At 39.1% G+C, this 21,269-nt stretch overlaps 2 protein-coding genes across 6 annotated transcripts in view; one reads left to right on the forward strand and one right to left on the reverse strand.

The window, feature by feature from the left end:
• LOC126370589 (beclin 1-associated autophagy-related key regulator) overlaps positions 1 to 21,269 on the reverse strand; it is a 336,054-nt gene that overhangs the window by 164,491 nt on the left and 150,294 nt on the right. The gene's annotated exons all lie outside the window — the stretch shown is intronic.
• LOC126370704 (uncharacterized) lies at positions 1,808 to 18,249 on the forward strand. Of its 5 annotated transcripts, XR_007566910.1 has the most exons (5): positions 1,808 to 2,693; positions 9,586 to 9,777; positions 10,598 to 10,657; positions 12,171 to 12,225; positions 16,637 to 18,249. XR_007566910.1 is itself a non-coding variant. In XM_050015719.1 (3 exons), exons 1-2 carry the CDS (start codon positions 1,875 to 1,877, stop codon positions 9,769 to 9,771), a joined length of 1,005 nt encoding a protein of 334 aa, XP_049871676.1. In that variant the 5' UTR covers positions 1,810 to 1,874; the 3' UTR covers positions 9,772 to 9,777; positions 16,637 to 18,249. The 5 variants fall into 5 exon arrangements, 2 of the variants coding, with proteins under 2 accessions (XP_049871697.1, XP_049871676.1); XR_007566911.1 differs by lacking the exon at positions 12,171 to 12,225; XR_007566909.1 differs by lacking the exon at positions 10,598 to 10,657 and having other exon boundaries at positions 1,809 to 2,693.

A 21,269-nucleotide genomic window follows, 5' to 3' on the forward strand; every position in this document is an offset into this window, starting at 1 on the left:
TAGCCTGCCTCACTTAGCAAGGTCCATAGAATACCAGCGTCGTGGCTCGCGCCACGGCTTATGCTGAATAAGGCCCTTTTATAAAGGACACCACCACACCATCGTTGACCAGTCCATACACTCAATTATTTGTATTTCTCGTGTCATCATCATCATCATCAGCCGTATGACGCCCACTGCTGGGCATAGGCCTCCCCCAAGGATCTCCACGACGATCGGTCCTGCGCTGCCCGCATCCAGCGGCTTCCCGCGACCTTCACCAGATCGTCGGTCGGTATTTCTCGTGTAAGTTGTTTTTATTATGTGTTTTGATTGTAAGTTGTGTGTTACTCCGTGTTTTATATTATATATTTGTTATTTGATTTATATTTGTTACTGTGGTGTCCCTTTATAATAAACGTTTCTTTCTTTCTTTAAAACTCATACATTTAATGGGCGGCCGTAAACGCCATTTTTAAAATATTTAATTATACCTAATTAAAGTATTCGTTACGATTTCACTAACACCCTGTATAATAATTAGTGTGGATTTCGAACTTATCTTCAAATAATTGATATTAACAAGGAACCTCGGAACAAGCAATTAGTCTTCCACATTAGCAGTACTACTGTGGAACATATTGCGGCCGCTATTATTAATTGAGTTGGTTGACCACAAATCACTTTGGTTACACCTACACAATACACATTCCAGCGGTTGTAATGTTGCATCAGATTACACCAAAATTGCAAACACCATAGTTGTAAAGACACGAAATAATATATTATGGGCGTCATAAATTGATTGCTAAACGGTAAACTACACAAAAGAACATACTTAATCCAAAACATTTATTCAGTCTACTTCCGAACGATCTCCGTGGTCCAATGGTTGAGCGTTGGGCTCGCGATCCGGAGGTCCTGAGTTCGATTTCCGGTGGGGACATATCACAAAAAATACTTTGTGGTCCCTAGTTTGGTTAAGACATTACAGGCTGATCACCTGATTGTCCGAAAGTAAGATGATCCGTGCTTCGGAATGCACGTTAAGCCGTTGGTCCCGGTTACTACTTACTGATGTAAGTAAGTAGTCGTTACATGAGCCATGTCAGGGGCCTTTGGCGGCTCAATAGTAGGTAACCCTGACAACAGGGTTGATGAGGTTGGTACTCCACCTCACTACTCATAGGATAAATGAAAAGTCTACTTAATAATCGAGGATCAAATTGTTGTTGAGGGCATGTTATAATTAGTAAGTGGGTAGGTATAATTGACTCTAGTCATTTCGCAAGGTGAATCTGAGGAGCTTACAAGAAATGCAACCTCAACAGCAACACTTTTAAAAGAATGTAGTAAGTAATAATGTGCAAAGTAGACCAGGTCCTTTTGTATTGTTTAATTCCACACACAAAAGAACCCTGTAAACAAAGCATGCGAACTGGAAAATCCAAATGAAATAAAAGTCAAGAGTATCTCAAGTGAACCAACAAAATGACGTGTAAGAGCGACGTAGCATCCGAACAATGCTCGATAAAATGCATTTGGGTGAATAGAACTCAATAAAAGTGAAACAACGCGCGCTCACTCGACGAGAGAAACGCTCCGGATACCAACACATTACTGCAACAACCCAGTTCCACACAACAAAAAGCCTTTTATAAAATGGAACGCGCTCGAGTTGCAACTGATTTATTCTAAGCCACACAATTGGATTACCACGCCGCGCCGCCCTGCACTCCCGGCGCGGCGGCCGGGCATACGTCTCGCTTAACTGCAATCATAACAACCATATCGCATTCCCTATACGTAACGAAGATTCGACAATTACTAATCACTTATCGTCGCGTGCGTGCCGCTTTCCTCAGTGCGCGCGCGGCGGCCGAGCGCGACGCGACATGGACGCGCGCACACTCGCCGACCAGGCGCTGCCAATGGCGCGCGTCGCTAACTGCATCGAAATAGTAGAGCCCGCCGCCGAGGACTGCCTCGCTTCCCTTCCGCCTGAAGGAAACGTCAAATTGCGCAACTACCGTTTGTTGAGTGAAAACCTACGCGCGTACACGCCGACCGGTGATATTCATACTTCGCCGACGAAGGGGAAGCTAGTGTCGAAGTTTGACGTGTGGGGTTCGCTGTCGCCCCCGCGGGCGAGGATCCTCGAGCTGGTGCGGCCGACGGACCCAGGCCGGGCCGCGCTGGAGGCCATCGTGCGGCCCGCGCCGCGCCGCGGCCTCGCGCGGCCCCTCGACGAGGACGCGCGGCGCTTCCTGCAGCGAGCGCTCCTCTCGCCGAGCCCACAGAACTCGTCGAACGGCGCCACTCCCGAACCACAAGTGCACACACAGTTGAGTTCCGAACGCGAACGGACCGAACGAACTGAAGCTCAGAACGACAACGTCGATGAAGACTGTCGGCAAGCAAACAATCAGAACTCGAAGGAGAGATCTCTAGCTGACGAGTTGAGAGAAGCTGAGGAGGAGGAGCGATCAGGGGGGAGTATACGCCGGGATCTGTTGAGAGAGTTCAGGAGACGAGGGGGAGGGATAAGGGAGGCGTTCGAGCGGGAACGGTTGGGGAAGCTGGCGCTGTCTGTGGAGGATGATGAAGGGGAGGAGTGCGGGGGGCTGTCAGCGGCTGCAAGGAGGCTGGACGCGCTGCTGGCGGAGTCGCGAGAGCTGCACGACGAGCTGGCCAACATACACGAAGACATCCAGGTGCTGGCCCGGCGCGTGGCGCGCCGCGACTGACGCGTTCGTACCTCCTAGCGTCACCGCACTGCACTCTTGACGAACCAATGCATGTGCTGTGCCAAGACATACCGGGCATTTTATTGCAATACATAAAACGCAGTATTCATCGCCGTTTATCTGCCCTACAATTTAACTTACCCACGTCTAATCAACATATGCATTGGTTCTTTATCACCTAAACTTGCACCTAAATCTAATTCAATATCTTTTCAAGTTTCCAGTAGTGTGGACGATGCTTGTAACGTTTTTTGTGCGAAACCTCACGTATCGACAATGTCTATTCCAATACGTATTGTGAAATTGAATGAAAATTGGAAAGTGGTTTAAGGAGATAGGTACGGAATTCTGGTTTGCCGTCTTTGCAATCAGCAAATAAAAGTCACCTATAAATAACAGAAGCTATCATGCATAACGAACGAGCGATTTCTTTTTTTAATTATTTCATGTGTTATAATCGTAGTGATTTACAACATACTTTATTGATAGAGGGCAAAGTTTTTTATATACAGGATGTTAGGACCAAATTCAAATTCAAAAATATCTTTATTCAGTAGGTAACATAGTTACACTTTGAATCGTCAACTTTTACATAACGAACGTCTCATCCGCCTAAAACTACTGCAGCTTCTCACAACCTGTATAGCCGGGGAAAAGAAGCTGCAAGAAAAACCTCGGCACAGGGCCCTAGACGTTCTTTAAAAAAAAATAAACATAAAATATTGGTATACAATTGAGTAATTTAGCTGCCTAACAGTTCTCAGACAGTTAATCCCATGCATTCATATCTTCTAAATAATCACTAACTTTATAATAACCTTTTTTGTAAAGTTTTTGTTGAACACTGGGGGTGTTCAGCTTATGATTCAGAGTTTATTTCAAGTGAAATTTTCTGTCGGAAATTCATGACGTTATTGCGTTTAATTTTTAATTCTATACTTTTGCGATGGAAAATTAGCCGAATCATCCTCAGTATTCAGTACGGTGTCATTAATACCTTGTATAAGTAAGTAGGTATATAAAGTTGTGTATTTTTTTAAAATACCGTGACGCGATGTTACTCATACTTAAGTAATTATAGCTGTCAAAATGCCTCACCAAGGCATGACATGCAAATAAAAAAGTCACTTGCGGAATTCCTGATAGATGTGACGTTTCTGTTTCGGGCATTACTCTGTATTTCTTTTTACTTCATATTTTGAATTACATAACACAATATTTATGCCCATTTATTAAGCCGGGGTAGCCCAGTTGGAAGAACGCTTGACTCTCAATATAAGGTCGCAGGTTCGAATCCAGCACAAGCCTAATCTTATGATTTACAAAATCGTTTTCGAATTCATGTTTGGATCACAACCTGATTATCACGTACTCAGCGGTGAAGAAACCCACATACCCGAGAAATGCGTTTCGGAGGTGTGTGACCTAACCTGTATTGGGCTGGCTTTCCTTTCGCGAGTTGGACGGTAACACAGGCAGTCGCTACTGTAAAAAACCAGACCTGTCAAATATTCAGGTTAGGTAAGCGGACCCTGTGAAAACGGGATAACGCTAGGGAGATGATGAATATTATCCCCATTAATGGATAGGCAGCGGTGTATACCTACTATATTTAATTCCCATGTACCTAATAGGGTTGATTGCTACAAACTGGGCATAAATCTTAGAAACCACGTGATATTAATTAAAACGAAAAGAGGAGCTCGGTGGCGCAGCGGTAAACGCGCTCGGTCTGCGATTGTTGAAGTTAAGCAAGTTTCGCAAAGACCGATCATAGGATAGATGAACACAAAAAAATAAGTTTTCATCTCGAGCTCCTCCGTGCTTCGGAAGGCACGTCAAGCCGTTGGTCCCGGCTGCATTAGCAATTGTTAATAAAACCATCAATGCGCACTTAAGGCCCGATCTCCCTATCCATCCATAGGGAAGGCCCGTGCCCCAGCAGTGGGGACGTTAATGGGCTGATGATGATGATTAATTAAAACCTGACAGCAAGTCGAAATGTCGCTTACGAAGTTTTCTCTGTATATTAAGTTACAAGACGTTAATAATATATAATGTATGTATATCTATGTATATATGTGTATATTGCAAAAGCGGTATATAAAGCGAAAGTTGATGGTAGGGCTGGCAGAGGAAGACCGAGAAGGACTTACGATGACCAAATTGGAGATGTCCTTAGAAAAGGTTCAATACGATCTACTCTGAACCGGCGTGCGTGTATGAAGCGATTGATGAATGTGGAGGAAGCAAGAGAAGTGTGTCAGGATCGAAGCAAATGGAATTCTATAGTCTCTGCTTACCCCGGTGGGAAATAGGCGTGAGTTTATGTATGTATGTATGTATCTATGTATATTATTATGTTATTGAAATGCATTTTTATCATAAGGAGTCATTAACGGGCCTTATCACAGCGGGCGTAATATTAAGTTCATTACCCTGCCCTTGTTCTATAAATAATTACAATAATATTATTTTATTGTAAGAGCCTCTAACCCAATTAGGAATATAGGCGTATGCTTATGTTATGCTGTTATTTGTTGCTAATATTTTATTATTAAAAAAAAATACAGCTACTCATTGGCTTTTAAGCTGAAACGCAGCTAAACAATGAAACAGAAAGCATACTACAAGTTGACTAAAGGGATATTCTCCCGGATCGTGCGCGCTGTCAGAATACGGTAGTTTCCAATACATACATACATAAACTCACGCCTATTTCCCACCGGGGTAAGCAGAGACTATAGTTTCCAATCCAACTAGTCAAATCAGTTACTTTTTACTAAACGTCAAATCACGAAATTACTATGGACTTTCATAAAAACTAACGGATAGTAAGTATTTAACCGTACCTCAAATTATTCCCATTATCTTCATCAAATTATATCTTTGTTCCACCTAAAATACTAATTGTGCACCAAAATATGATAACTAAAATAGTTCGTAACGAGCACCTATTTATTAACTAATGAATTCTTGTAAAAATTAAATGTAGTCTTTAATATTGAAGGAACACCTAATATTTTTGCTTCAAATCAAACAATTTACTTCTAAGTATATTCTAATCGGACACCAATTAAATATTAATGTACTTTTATTTATATAACATATTATTTAATATAAAATTCTAGGACACACATTGGGTATTTGAGAACAGAACTGGAATATTTGGTGCAAGATTAGTATGTTTAGTGCACGAATAATATATTTGTTGTAATATTCTAATATTTTCTGCGAGGTATAAATAATAAAGTGTTAAATTTTGGTGCTAGCTTTGAACTTGTTGGTGCTACATAATTTATTGGCAGAGTTATTTTTTTGTAGCAAAGTAGTTTTATGGGTGTACGGTTAATATTTTAGAGGGACGTGCCTAGATGTAACCAAAGAATTTTGATGAACGGAAAATGATTTTCCAAAACTAACTTCGTAATTAATAAAACTACTACTGCTAACTTGCATAAACAAGCAACCTGTGACGTCATAGAAAAACGTGACAAAATGTCGCACATATCATTACATTTTTCTTTTTTAATTTCAATTTAATTTAAAAATGTAGCTTACATATGAATCAAATCCACATAGGAATTAAATCAAATTAAATAATTTATTTATTGAGGAGCTCGGTGGCGCAGCGGTTAACGCGCTCGGTCTGCGATTGTTGAAGTTAAGCGACTTTCGCAAAGGCCGGTCATAGGATGGGTGACCACAGAAAAAAAAGTTTTCATCTCGAGCTCCTCCGTGCTTCGTAAGGCACGTTAAGTCGTTGGTCCCGGCTGCATTAGCAGTCGTTAATAACCACCCATCCGCACTGCGCCCGCGTGGTGGCTTAAGGCCCGATCTCTCTATCCATCCATAGGGAAGGCCCGTGCCCCAGCAGTGGGGACTTTAATGGGCTGATGATGATGATGATGATATTAAGTTAAACAGAAAAAAGAAAACGTTTTTTGTCATCTATACATCTGTCTTTATTTAGTAAGTAATCACATAATTAATCTTTGGCCTAGGAAACTACTCAATTTTCAGTTTTTTATGATTTTCTAATCACTAAGTGATATATCAGAAAGCATAAGGTAGAATCTTATTTTCTTAATTTGAAATTCTGATGATGGCATCAGAAGAATTCGGCGCGTAACACCAACTCGCAGTAGAGCAATGTGGTAGAGTATGGTCCATTCCCCCTCCGGTTGATTGAGGGGCGATCTGTGCCCAGAAGTGGGGCGTAGAGATATAGGCTGTTTATATATGTATGTAAGAAAGAAAGAAAGAAAGAAACGTTTATTATAAAGGGACACCACAGTAACAAATACAAAACAAATATATAATTTAAAACACGGAGTAACACACAACTTACAATCAAACAAAACACATAATAAAAACAACATACACGAGAAATACAAATAATTGAGTGTATGGACTGGTCAACGATGGTGGTGGTGTCCTTTATGTAGGTAACTGTTCTCAAAATAGTCATGACTTTTTTTTATTTATTTTCATTATATCCTTAATCTAAATACATGGTTTGAATGATGCCGTTAAACCACAGAGGTTTGTCTCGGCACCCACTTCTTCCTTGCACCGTGATGTTTGTAGTAATTACTGAGCTCATAAGCTCACTTGGGCTAGTCAGAGCTCTATTCCCAATTGGGCTTGTCAGAGGTACATCCATCGCAAGAAGAACCAAGTACCCACACCTCACTGAGCTTTCTGTTAGACCAGCGTGATATGTGGTGTGCCGTATCGCCGTCTATAATGGTACAGCCAACTGTGTTAGTGAAAACTGCACTTAAGATAAATTAATAACTCATTGGTGCAAGTCCGGTACCAGGGTTCGAACTGGCGCTCCCCGTTTGAGAGGCAAGCCGATGCACCACAGGACCACAGTGAGTTCTTAATTAATTACAGTAATAAGTTTACGGGTTATTTCGTAATTATCGCGGTGATTACAATGTGTTGTCATTTGCCGCGTCATTAGTTAAGTGTTACTGCTTTTTATGACTTTGTTGTTGTTATTAATTAGGACCTAGAGCTGTGCCCTGTGTGTGTGCGCGCGTGCGTGCGTGCGTGCATGCGTGCGTGCGTGCGTGCGTGCGTATGTGTGTGTGTGTGTGTGTGTGTATGTGTGTGTATGGGACTGTAACCTGGAACCTGGGCAGCAGTAATTGTCAGTACTATTTAGAGGCGGAAGACAGGAGTCCTAGTACGGCTTTGTAATAGACTACTCTGTGCGACATCCCATTCGCGTCAGACAGAGTATTGCGGGGCGCAAGGCAAGAGGGAATCCACTGCCCTATTTTTCCCTGAAAAAGTAGCATGGAGAATGCTACGCCGACAAGAGCGTGGCTCTTAAATTAGTGATGACAGCTGTGCGAAATTATATTGTAATAATAATTAACTCTTACAACGTGACTTATAAGTCACCAAGACCTCCGTGGTTCAGTGGTTGGGCATTGGGCTCATGATCCGGAGGTCCCGGGTTCAAATCTCGGTTGAAACTTACCACAAAAATCGCTTTGTGATCCCTAGGTTCTTTGGTTAGGACATCGCAGGTTGATCACCAGATTCCCCGAAAGTAAGATGATTCGTGCTTCGGAGGGCATTTATTATACATATAAACAGCCTATATACTTACGTCCAACAGCTGGGCACAGGCCTCCCCTCAATCAACGCGAAGGGATATGGAGCATACTCTACCACGCTGCTCCACCGCGGGTTGCGGGTTTTTATTATACTGAATAACAATATTAATTAATCTTAATATTTTATTACAAAGGCGTACTTACATACCGCGTTAAAATAGGAACAAATACCGAGGAAAATAATTATTTTCCTGTTTGTCAAGGTTTCAATGGACTAGATTAGAATGCACGGCAGTCCATCTTCCTTCTTAAAATGGTAGTATAATGCGCATAATTTACGCACTTAAAGGCTTAAACCCTAAACAGTATAGACAGGGCTCGCCCCCTATAGGTATATGGCACTTGAACATAGATGACGAATTGGATGAATATAGTAGACAACTCAACCTACCCCTTCAGGGACACAGGCGTGAGGCCATGTTATGTTAATCTATACATAAACCGCCTATATACGTCCCACTGTGGGCACAGACCTCCCCTCAATCAACCGGAGGGGGTATGGAGCATACTCCACCACGCTGCTCCAATGCGGGTTGGTGGAGGTGTTTTTACGGCTAATAGCCGGGACCAACAGCATAACGTGCCCTCCGAAGCACGGAATCATCTTACTTTTTCGGACAATCACGTGATTCAAGCCTGAAAAGTCCTTACCAAACAAAGGACAGTCTCACAAAGTGATTTTGACAATTTGTGTTTTTTCGAACCCGGACCTCCAGATCGTAAGCCTAACGCTTTAACAACTAGACCACGGAGGCTGTTATGTTAATCTTATTACTTATGTTAATCTACATAAATATAATCTTCCCTTATCCCACTTTACAAAATACCGGGACTAAGTATGTATATTTATATATTCCTCTAGATATTAAATAGGTAACTTGTAATGTATGGGTATACGGGTAAATGGTATTGATTTAAAAGATGTGTTGCTGTTGCAGTTTCTTGTCATTTCTTCTCCTCAGCCATAACACCGAAATCACGTAAATTCAAAATGTTACATTGACCTTCAACAAGTTTATCCGTGATAATTACGTTCTTCTTCTATCGTGTGGGTTGTGAGGTGGATTATCAACCCTGGTGTCAGGGTTACTACTGAGCCGCCAAAGGTCCCTGACGTGGCTCATGTAACTGCCTGTCTGACCTTCCAACCCGCGAGGGAAAACTAGTCACAGGTCACGGGTGTAAAACTCAAATTGACTAACCTCTTACTGTGTCCATTTCAGTTGCAGTGCGCCCGCGCCGGGCGTTGCGCGGCGGCAGCGCGCGCGCTGGGAGCAGAGTCCCGCGCGGTGCGCTACCTCGACGACGTGGTGGCGCTGCTGCGCGGGAACGTGCATGCTGCGCACAACGCGCGCAAGTGGCCCTTCGCGCTGGGCAGGCGGGATCCTGCGAGGAGTTACGTTGTCTGATCTCAGGTAACAATATACCATACATAAACAAAATATAAGTCCCACTGCTGGGCACAGGCCTCCCCTCAATCAACCCGTATCGCTCGACCACGCTGCTCCACTGCGTGGTTGGTAAATTCAAATTCAAATGATTTATTTTCAGATTAATATCCATAATTATAAGTAAGTACATCAGATTAGATTAGATAAATTAAAATTAAATTAAATAAAAAATCAAATAAAATTAATATTATTAATAAAAATGAAATTACACGAAATAAAATAAAATACATTGGTGCCCATTCGGGTGCACACAAACCCAACCCAATTTCAGTTCGACAGCTCCCAAATGAGTGCCGTCTTGCACTTACAATAAGTGCAAGAAAGGGATAGAGGTAAAGGTATGGAGTATGTGATCTCTGGAAACACATAATAATTATATCTCACCAAAACATACCGTTATAATCAGTCATAACCCTGTTCGGAGATCGCATGACTTACATCTCAGTGTCACGGGTTCGAATCCTGGCTGGCTCTAAACCACTGAATTCCGACTTTATGAGTTTAAATTCATGCTTGGATTATGTGGTTTCCAAGATTTGTGCCCTGTTAACTACAATATAGGCAATAAGCTCGCCCATTATTACATACATACATAAATAGCCTATATACGTCCCACTGCTGGGCACAGGCCTCCCCTCAATCAGGAGGGGGTATGGAGCATACTCCACCACGCTGCTCCACTGCGGGTTGGTGCGGGTCGCCCATTATTACATGGGACTTAAACACAGCTGGCGAGAAGTGGGTGTATATTATATACTATTACACTTCTGCCTACCCCTTCCAGGTTATAGGCGTGATACGATGCTAGTCACACATTCTCCAAACTCGTTGTTACGGATTTTGGGTAAAGTAGCTAGTTCTTACTTATCTTCTTATCGTGTAGGTTGTGAGGTGGAATACCAGCCTTATCACCCCTGGTGTCAGGGTTATTATTGAGCCGCCAAAGGCCCCTGACGTGACAAGTAATAACCGGGACCAACGACTTAACGTGCCTTCCGAAGCACGGATCATCTCACTTTCGGACAATCAGGTGATCAGCCTGTAATGTCCTAACCGAACTAGGGATCACAAAGTGATTTTTGTGATATGTCCCCACCGGGATCCGAACCCGGGGCCTCCGGATCGTGAGCCCAACGCTCAACCACTGGACCGCGGAGGCCGTTGTTCTTACTTATTATAAGTATCATTCAAAACTGCAGTTTGCTATCTAGAAACCAGTAGTTAAACAGATGGTAGTGTTAAACTGCAGTTAACGAGTTTTACTGGCACCAGTGCTGTAGATAGGATGGATAGACAGTCTATGAGGTGGTGAGGGTCATGTCCTCGGTATAAATCGTAGGATTTGTCGCGTCACGCCGCACCCATACTAAGTGTTAGGAAGCTCTCTGTATAAATTATGTGCTGGCGGTTCCAGTAGACCGGACGATGCCACAGAATAAATAGATAGAATCTTTATTTAGGTTTAAGACGTTACATAAACTTTTTAATATGTAAGACTTAAACTAAAAAGGGTACTAGCTCGGCTAATGTCGTGTCGACCCACATGAAGGACAATACGACGCCGATTTTCAGCCAGACCCCTAAAAAATAATACATAAAACTAATAACAATTTGCGACTAACAAAAAAAATCGTACATCATTTTGCGGATATCTGCTCCTAATCCCTTCAAAGATGGGGAAAAAATGTATAATGGGCTTTTCGCAGTTTTCAAGGTAGGAAACTAAAAATTGGTACATTAGGATGGGTGAGAGCCTTCAGCGCTCCCCATTTGTCCGGCCAAGTAGTTAATGCCATCTGCGGCAAATCTACAATAAGTCACGTCAAAAAAAAAAAAAAGTACATTAGGAAAGGAGAATCGTGTTACCCCGAATTTAACGCGAGCGAATCCGCGGGCAATAGCTAGGGTACCTATAATGCGACCTTCAGAGCTCACAACTAAAAAAAACTAATCGTTAACCTATAAAACCATAAAACATCATAATATCTGCGCAGTTTTCTGCAAATATCTGCATAAATTACCCTTACATCGTTATAAAGAAATGCATCAATCATATTAGGACACGTCGCAACATCGCAAATACAAGGTGAACTTGGTAAACTACAAATTATTGTCGTAACTAACCCAATTTTTACGGGCTGGCGGTTAAACGGCAACTTTGCCACAATCAATATAAACATGTATTGTCAAAAGGTTAGCGAAGTTAAAGCTCTCATGCGGTTATGCTTGAGGTTTTTTTTTTACATACATATCATCATCATCCCTCTAGCATTATCCCGTCACAGGGTCAAATTTAGGTTAGGTAGGTTAGGTAAGCGTACCTAACCTGAAAATTTGACAGGTCCGATTTTTTACAGAAGCGACTGCCTGCCTGACCTTCCAACCAGCGAAGGGAAAACCAGCCCAATACAGGTTAGGTCACATACCTCCGAAAACGTATTTCTCGAGAATTTGGGTTTCCACACGTTGTTTGGTGTGTATTTTTTATATTCGCAGCTAACCCTCATATCTGATGGCCATTCCACTATCCGCCATCTGTAGCCCCCGTAGATGGCCTACTCAGGTTCAACTCATTTAATTATCTATTATTATATAATATAGATGGCGCTGTACAGTTTATTCTTCGTTTAACCTTCTAATTTCATAGGTAACAGACATAATTATGCATCTTTTATCATTGGTTTTGGGTATCAATGATGACCCTTGTTTATATTACACCCAGGCACAATTACATCTTCCACCCATTATTATTCTGATCAAAATAAATAGACACAATATAGGTAGCAACATAATTCTGTACATAATCTTATCCAAATATTAAGCAACAGTTATTTTTATAATGGTTCTGTCATTTACATTCTATTTTTGAATAAAACTGTGCAACGCCATCTGTACTGTTTCTGGGGAACGTAGTCTGGAAAGTACTTCATTGTAGATTGTAGAGTCAGAAGTAACTCTACAGCCTCCGTGGTCTAGTGGTTAGAGCGTTAGGCTCAAGATCTGGAGGTCCGGGTTCGATTCCCGATGGGGACATTGTCGAAATCACTTTGTGAGACTGTCCTTTGTTTGGTAAGGACTTTTCAGGCTTGAATCACCTGATTGTCCGAAAAAGTAAGATGATTCCGTGCTTCGGAAGGCACGTTAAGCCGTTGGTCCCGGCTATTAGCCGTAAAAACACCTCCACCAACCCGCAGTGGAGCAGCGTGGTGGAGTATGCTCCATACCCCCTCCGATTGATTGAGGGGAGGCCTGTGCCCAGCAGTGGGACGTATATAGGCAGTTTATGTAAGTAACTCTACAGTAAAATAAAAGACTTAAAAAACAACACTATTTTGAGAATTTTGTTTATATATCACTCACCTGTATTTAGGAAAAGAGAAAATTAAATCGAAAATGTCTGATGGACGAGACGGGACGACGCAATTATGACGATATACTTAGATCGAAAAATTCGCATGGACACTGTAGTGATAGGGTGACCAGGCTGTAAGCCTTTTCCGTTAATTAAGTGAGGTTAGGGCTGTTTAGCGATTGATGAATGTAGAGGAAGCAAGAGAAGTGTGCAAGGATCGAAGCAAATGGAATTCTAGTCTCTGCTTACCCCGGTGGGAAATAGGCGTGCGTTTATGTATGTAGTAAAGTTTATTGATATTTTTTCTGAATTATTATTATACCTACATTTATTCAAATTAACTCTAAAACAATTCCAAAAGGCAAAACAATATCAAATCATAAATAACTTGAAAGTAATTTAAATTCGAACGTCTACAAACAGAAAGCTAAACAACAAATAATATTGAGCGTCCTAATTCTAAACAATAAAGTAAATTCAAAAATGACAGAGTTACAGATTCAGTTATGTAAATGTGCAGTACAGCGACGGTACGACCCGCTAATTACCGTCACGGGCCCGGCACGGTTACGGGACCGACCGGGCACGGTCTTACCAAACCATCACGAAATTCAACCGGTTAGAGCCCTGCGCTGCAAGGTACGGTTTTTTCGGTAATATTTTTTTTTCCGAAATGAAACTGTTATTTTTTGATCTTGTTTTATTTTGATTATTAAACATTATATATAACATATGATGTGACCAATAAATATATACATTTGTGTGATGCCGACACGAAGATAATTATTAATTACATTAATAGGAAAATATACGTTTTGGCTCTTTTTGATGCGAACAGCGAAGGATTGGAACTGTCTGCCATCGTCTGTTTTTCCGACTCGTTATAATCTGGGAGTCTTCAAGGCTAGAGTGAATAGGTATTTGGTAGGTTTGGTGGTTTGGTTATAAGGAAGTGAAGGAATTGGTCTTTGATAAACAAGAATGGAGAATGCTACACCGACAAGAGCGTGGCTCTTAAATTAGTGGTGATGATGTGATGGTGATTCACCCTAGACCACAGCGTCACTTACCATCAAGTGAAATTGTGGTCAAACACGAGCCTATATTGTTTAAAAAAACCTAGTAGCAATATAACCCCACTATTTACCTGAGACGAATATTTTCATATAAGTATTCTGATCTGGAGAGTTAAAATGGCCACATCGAAGCAATTCATCTAAGAAAGCAATATTGCTATTTGACATTTGTTTGAATTGCGCACTTACTTTTTATGCGCAAATGTCAAATTGCAATATTGCTTTTTAGACGAATTGCTTCGATGTGGTTATTTTAACCCCTCTGATCTGTTTCTTTATTAGTATTCGCTCGTGGATTTTCAATATATTCGATAAACGATGAAACTGCTGAATGATTCATGAATTTAATTTCCGCAATTTTATAAAAATACTTATAGGAAAACCGGTTCTTGAGGACAGTCCAAGTTGGAGAAGAAATAAATATTTGTTTAATAATTTGATTTTACCATTTGATTTTGACGTGTGTTTATAAGGTTATAAATAAAAACATTATTTGATTTTGCTCGTATCTATCAATGTGGTACGTAGATTTCGGCATTTTAACACGCTATCTGACGCGTTATATTTGTACTGAGTAGTCATGAGCAATATCATATACCCACTTTAGAACCTTGTCGCTCTATCATATTTCACATTTAATGAGACTTACGGTTTAATTTGTCATAAAAGTTAATGTGACATGGTTTCAAGTACTCGTGACCGTACGCAACACTTAGTTTAGGAATTTATTAATGTATTATTTACAACATTATAGTTGCCCATGGCGTTAATAAAATGACTCTTAAATGTAAACAAATTAAAAAATAAACATATATACAGGGTGTTAGTGACATCGTAACGAATACTGAGGGGAATGATTCAGACCATGATTCTGAGTGAATATCAAGCGGAATTTTCCGTCGCAAAAGTTTGGAACTGAAATTAATTAAAAAATAACGCTAAAAGAACATTGTTTCTTTTTTAATGTACTTACTTTTTTACAACAACAGAACACAACAATTCAATAGGTCACACAAAATAAGTGCCAAGAGGTGGCTATAAAGAAATTCGTCCCAGAAAACTAGCATCAACAATTAATATCACAGCTCCACATAAACACAGGTTACCGGTGCTATGTCACCTGTGTTGAGCTCGAACTAATTAATCGCTGCGGTCGACCTCAATTATCGCGCTAATTAAACACCGCTGTGGGACCCCGATCTCCTCGCATTTTTAACAGCATGATTGACGACTTGCAAAGGTTACCTTTTTTCAAATCAATTTGTCAATTTATCTCTTTTTGACTGATTGAAGGGACGTACTTATTAATATAGACGAGTTATCAAATAGCTCGCCCACCGCACCAAATTCATAATTAATTGTCATTATACTATATATATCAGCTCTCGATGGTCCCCGTTGCGCAAATAAACACATACTCTGGTAAGCATAAGTAGACAATCATTATTTTTCGTTTTATAAAGGCACGTTTTTTTGTGTCAGGGTTTTCATTTTTATACTATTGGGCCCTCAGCGCCTTCATTTGTCTAGCCAAGCAGTTAAATTCATCTAAGGCAATTCTACAAAAATGTAGCTTACATATGAATCAAATCCATATATATGTAGAAATGGAATCAAATTAAATAATTTACAAGTAATATCCGGGCTTTATTGAGTTGAGATTTTTATCAAAATCTAGAACATGTGAACAATAAAGATAAGAAATACAAAAACGAATCATGAGACGTGACCGATATGGTACGCCTAAATAATCTATTAAACGTGTACTTATTAAACTGATAAATGAACTCTGTATTTTGACTGCATAAATGTAGGTAGAATCTTATCTGATATTATTTATAACTTGATCGACCTTTCATTCTTCCGGCTACTGAATGTAGAAAATAAATATATTTTTAGTATCTAACAGTTTTTCATCTCCCTAGAAGTTAACTTAGAATCCTGTCTAACACTAACAGGAGACTCATAAATCGCACTTAATGTATTAACAACAGCAAAAGGACTTCCCTCCCCGACATGATAAACTATCCATTGGGTGGTAGTAGACTGGGGGTATTCTGGTTCCTCATCATTCACCTTAACCGTCTTACCAATAGAAAATAAACGTATGTACAATAGTTTGACAGCCAAGCAAAATCAAATTCAATTACCAAATAATTCGATTGAACTTTGTTTGGCTGTCAAATACTTGATTATTATTTTAATTGCTAAAGCGATAAAACTCTAATCCCAAAAGTGACTGCGACTGTAAATAGTCTTCTGCTGGGGATAACAATCATGTATGCATGTGTGTGTTTCATTCTATTTCTATTTCCCATTAGGGTACGCAGTCTCACTTACTAAGTATATGTTATATAGAATTTTATAAAGAAACGTGTCCGTTTGTTTGTTGCAGGAGATGACTTCTGACATCGCAAAGGTGACCGAGATATGTCAGCGATAACCAATGTTACGACATATAATAAGTACTTGTTATATCTGGTGAGAAGTGACTTTAGGTTACTAGGTTGTTTACCAGACCTGTTAGTTTGAGTAATTTATATTTTTACAAACTTTTTAAGTCTATTTTGAGCAAGCGTACGTTCCAGATAGGCAGTTACAACCATTGCAAGAAGCAGAGTTGTTATTATAACAAAATGCCGAGGGAGCATAGCCATTGGACCGAAATATGCACAAAACGAGCATGTTATACGAGGCAACGATCGCATTATAAAACTTTTCATATCATTCATTCCTTTCTTGGTATCGCTCAAATACAACCCGCACTTGTGTTACTACGCAATGAATGAGGGGTAAATCGATGTGGCTGTCCACCCAGACATGTTTTGGTGCGGCCGCTTCACGCGCCGACGTCAGTTAACAGGCGACATGCCGACTGATGTAATTTAGTGCTGAGGGTCCTCCCTTATTTCTATGTTCCGTGATTGCTAAGCATGTGCTCCGCTCGCTGAAGAGGGCACGCCTTACTATGTATTATACGTGCGTACCATATGCCTAATCAAGGATATAAAAGTACACTGCGTGTGTTTCTCCAAATGTTTGTTTCTGCCTTTACGCTGGGACAGCCCACTTTAAACAATTACTCATAATAACATCGAAAATTATTTCCTGTTATAGCCAAATAAAATAACAAAGATTAGGTTCATTGCGAAGGTTTTTAAATGTAGCAGCAGTCTATTACTTAGATATACAACAAGTTTTGTGTTTATTATAAAGCTTTTATTGTACATGACCAGATGACGATTATTTTAATAATTTTGACCCGGAGATTATAAACATTGTTAATGAAAAAAAAAGAGACAAAGTGTTACTATATCAATTAGTATCTAAAAAGTATGATGAATACTGAGATCTATTTTTCAAACATATAAAAAGTCGTCTAAAGAGTCGTTAGTACTGTAAGTTTATAATTAGGTAAGTATAATCTCAATTATACTCAAGTTATTGCGACTGAATCTATCTTATGGTTAGTGAAATTAGTATTTTATGTAACAGGAGTTTATTAAGTAATCAATAATTATTTTGTAATATAAGAAAGAAGTCTGGTAATTTAGTACTGCTACATTAGAATTATTAGGCCAAAGTTAGCTAATTTGATTTTTATAAAGAATAAGTTATAAACATCCTTAATTCACACATCTTTCCAAATTACATTTAGCGTAGCTTAAAGCCGTCATCATTGTTATCTTATATGTTTATAAAATGATTTATGATACGACTTAAATCTACTGTTAAATACTTGCCTAACCTATCTCAGTATATAAAATAACAAAGATCAACATTTCAAAATATTTACGATACTCATAAAGAAACTATTTCTTACACAAAAATGATTTCTTAACCATTAGCATAAGTCATTTTCTTCAATATCGATACCATAATAGTTTCTTTATCCTATTCTATAAGTTGTTAGTCACTAAATATTAAGTAGCTGTAAGTACCGGGTATATAAACTGTGGCTGTAACGTGATCTGTCTTGTGCTTGGCTGAATATAAACATATTCATTGTTTCCTTGTTTCATTTACTTCCATACTATTGTTCATACCATATCTTGTTTACTTACAGTGAAACTTACAGTCTGCAATACTGAGAAAATGTGTCATGTCATTAAGTAGTATCCGACAAGAAGTTTGATAAAATTATAAGATCAAAACTTGACCTTCAGCAAGTTTATATTTAGGAAACAATCGAATTTTTTTTTGCAGATTCCGAATACTGCGGCCTGAAATAAACTTATCTAAAATTAAAATCTGAGTATTTCCAGCAGCAGTAGCTACCTGGTATTGATAGTATTACTTTCAAAATTTCATCAGAAAAAAGAAGCAAATATATAAATACTAAAGCATGTTTTTAACATAACGATGCCAATCCCAACATTTACTTACCAGTACTAATTACTTCTCTAACTATCTCTGAAGCAGAATCAGAATCTTTGCCATCCTTGAGCAAAGACTAGAGAAACCGAAGATAAAACTTTGCGATTCCCCCATTGAATCACAAATTGATCGAACGCTGACACGAATTCGAAGCAGCAGCACTTCCAATAGGCCTGAACCATTCAAGGTAGAAGCTGTAGTGAGGATATTGATTGCGACAATAGTTCATCAGGGAACGTGCATCTAAACAGTAATTTGGTCCACGTCCCGTCGTGATTAATGTTGCTTGGGCCGACGGAAACGATGGCGCAGGGGTGGAGTTACGATTACTTTGTGGCCCCGTTTTGTAACTAAAACAATTTGTGAATTAAAACACAGCCAATGAAAGAAATACTATAACAATTCTACATTCAAAATAATGAATCTTATACGAGAAGTGAAAAGGTACGAAGAGAAGAATATAATTATGCAATTATTTCTTACTGTTACATATTCCTACTGTATATTTTATCTACTCGTAAATTTACGTTTAACTATGTATTTAATGTAGAGTAGAGATAATTCCAACATCAATATACCTACTCAGAAAAAATATATAATAATATAAAATATTAATAAAATAAAAAATTCAAGACTCATAGAGTTCACGAGTTTGGATCCCATCCGAGATCAGAATTTATCGTTGTTTTTCCCCTTTGTAAGGTTTTCGTAGCATGGGCAAGTATTGCGAAAATGATTAATACAATAAAAACCAAAAGACGCTATATAAAAAAATGGTTGTCTATCTAATTTATTCAAGCAAACCCCGACACACCGCGTCCGTCCCTGCCTGCCGGAGGGACGCTAATCTCTGCCGCTGACAGAGTGTGATGCGGGGTCCTCTCGGATGCAGGCGGGCTGTTGGCCCTCCTAATTGGACAGACCATCGGACCGACAGTTTTTCAGCCACTGTATTACGGATCGCACTCATTGGAAAAATTCGTTCGCGAGCTTACGCAAGTAAACGAAAGTATTTGTTCGCGAAATGAATATTATAGTTCTTTTTTGAACCACTGAGATTGTTTAAAACGAAAATTCGAAGCGAGCAACAGAATTTAAATCTTTACTAGAAGTCTCTGGTAAAAAATACTGCTTGTAAAGGAACTTTTCAAAACTGTGAACGAATGCTCACCTCGCGTTTAATATTCATAAAGCCCTGAATATTATCGCTCAATCTATAAAATCAATCTTACTACTGGATGCAGTAATCAGTTAAATAGTTTGATCAGTAATATACAAAGCAATAATAAAAGCGGGGAGCGTCAGTTCAAACCCTGGTACCGGACTTGTACCAATGAGTTATTAATTTATCTTAAGTTTTGCGGTTTTGACAAACATAGTTGCTTCGACCACTATGGATAACGACGTTGGTCTAACAGAAAGCTTGTTGCGGCATGTGTACTTAGTTCATCTTACCTACTACCCCAATTAGGATATAGTCGTAAACATATGTTATAAAAAAAAAACAACTGTCACCACACTGCGTCAAACGATCATCAGTAGCGAATGCTCGCACTGACAACGCGCCACCATAAAAGGTTGGATCTCCCGATTGGTATAATAGGCTTACCGAAATGGTTGAATGAATATTATGAACCCGCTAATTGCAGTCCGTGGTTTCGCGTTAAACGTTTTTAAATTGCGTCGGGTATTTATTTAATTCCTTCGGTTTGGAGTTTTAATGATTTTTTTTTTATTCGCAGCCTATTAATTTTATCTGTCGTTTGGTATTAAAATAAAATTGGAAAATAATTGGCGACTATCACGAGCTAACTATTAACGAAAATATAAATAAATAACAATCGGTAATTTGTAAAATAAACTACATGCTTTACTAACACTAGATATACAAGTAATTTTTCTTTGTCAATACTAACAAACTATGGAAGATTATGATTCCGAAATAAATGATTATTTATTATAATTTATTTAACAATCGGTAATTTATTCAACAACCGGTAATGCCACGACGTCGCAGGGCTCTGGCACCGACAATCGCGTGTTCGGTAACAGCTAATTGGCGAGCGACGGCGTATACCAGCAACCGGCAGCCGGCAGTAACCGGCGAAACTCACTGCAGCCGACATGGCTTGACAAACGGAAATATTCGGTAAATTTTAATATTCAATTTTAAAAAATTAAATCTAGATATATTTTTTTACAATTAAAAAATTAAATAATGTTTAATATTATTTAAACTTACTGAAAATAAATGTTTAACTGTTTTGCAATAAATAAATTGGTGTGTTTATATTCATGTAAGTAGGAAGACAGTGTTTAGGTTAGGTTATAGTAGTTAGTAGTAGTAGTTAGGTTATATAGAAGTAGGTACCTAATACTAAAGTGACAAACACGTGTAATAAGCATGTATAACTACCTACTTACCTAACAAATAGTTATGTGTTAAATAAAATTAAAATAACAACAAGACTTGTTCATAAATCGCGATACAAGCAAAAGTTCCAAGGAAGTTCTTAATTTTAAACTTCATAAAACTAAAGTGTTTAAATTTAAATCGTTCAAAAAGTTTTAATTGTTATGAGAATTGTCTACGATTAATTAATAATTGAATAAATGTATTTTATATACTTTATTCACGCGTTTAAACGATT

This window comes from Pectinophora gossypiella, chromosome 1, assembly GCF_024362695.1.
Source record: "Pectinophora gossypiella chromosome 1, ilPecGoss1.1, whole genome shotgun sequence".
In the NCBI taxonomy this organism is placed as follows: domain Eukaryota; kingdom Metazoa; phylum Arthropoda; class Insecta; order Lepidoptera; family Gelechiidae; genus Pectinophora; species Pectinophora gossypiella.

Bases quoted from the DNA above. Each gene is read 5' to 3' on its own strand.
- LOC126370704 (XM_050015719.1), top strand. From the start codon at position 1,875: ATGGACGCGCGCACACTCGCCGACCAGGCGCTGCCAATGGCGCGCGTC. The intron at 2,694-9,585 runs GTGCTGGCCCGG...TGTCCATTTCAG, and splicing joins ACATACACGAAGACATCCAG to TTGCAGTGCGCCCGCGCCGG.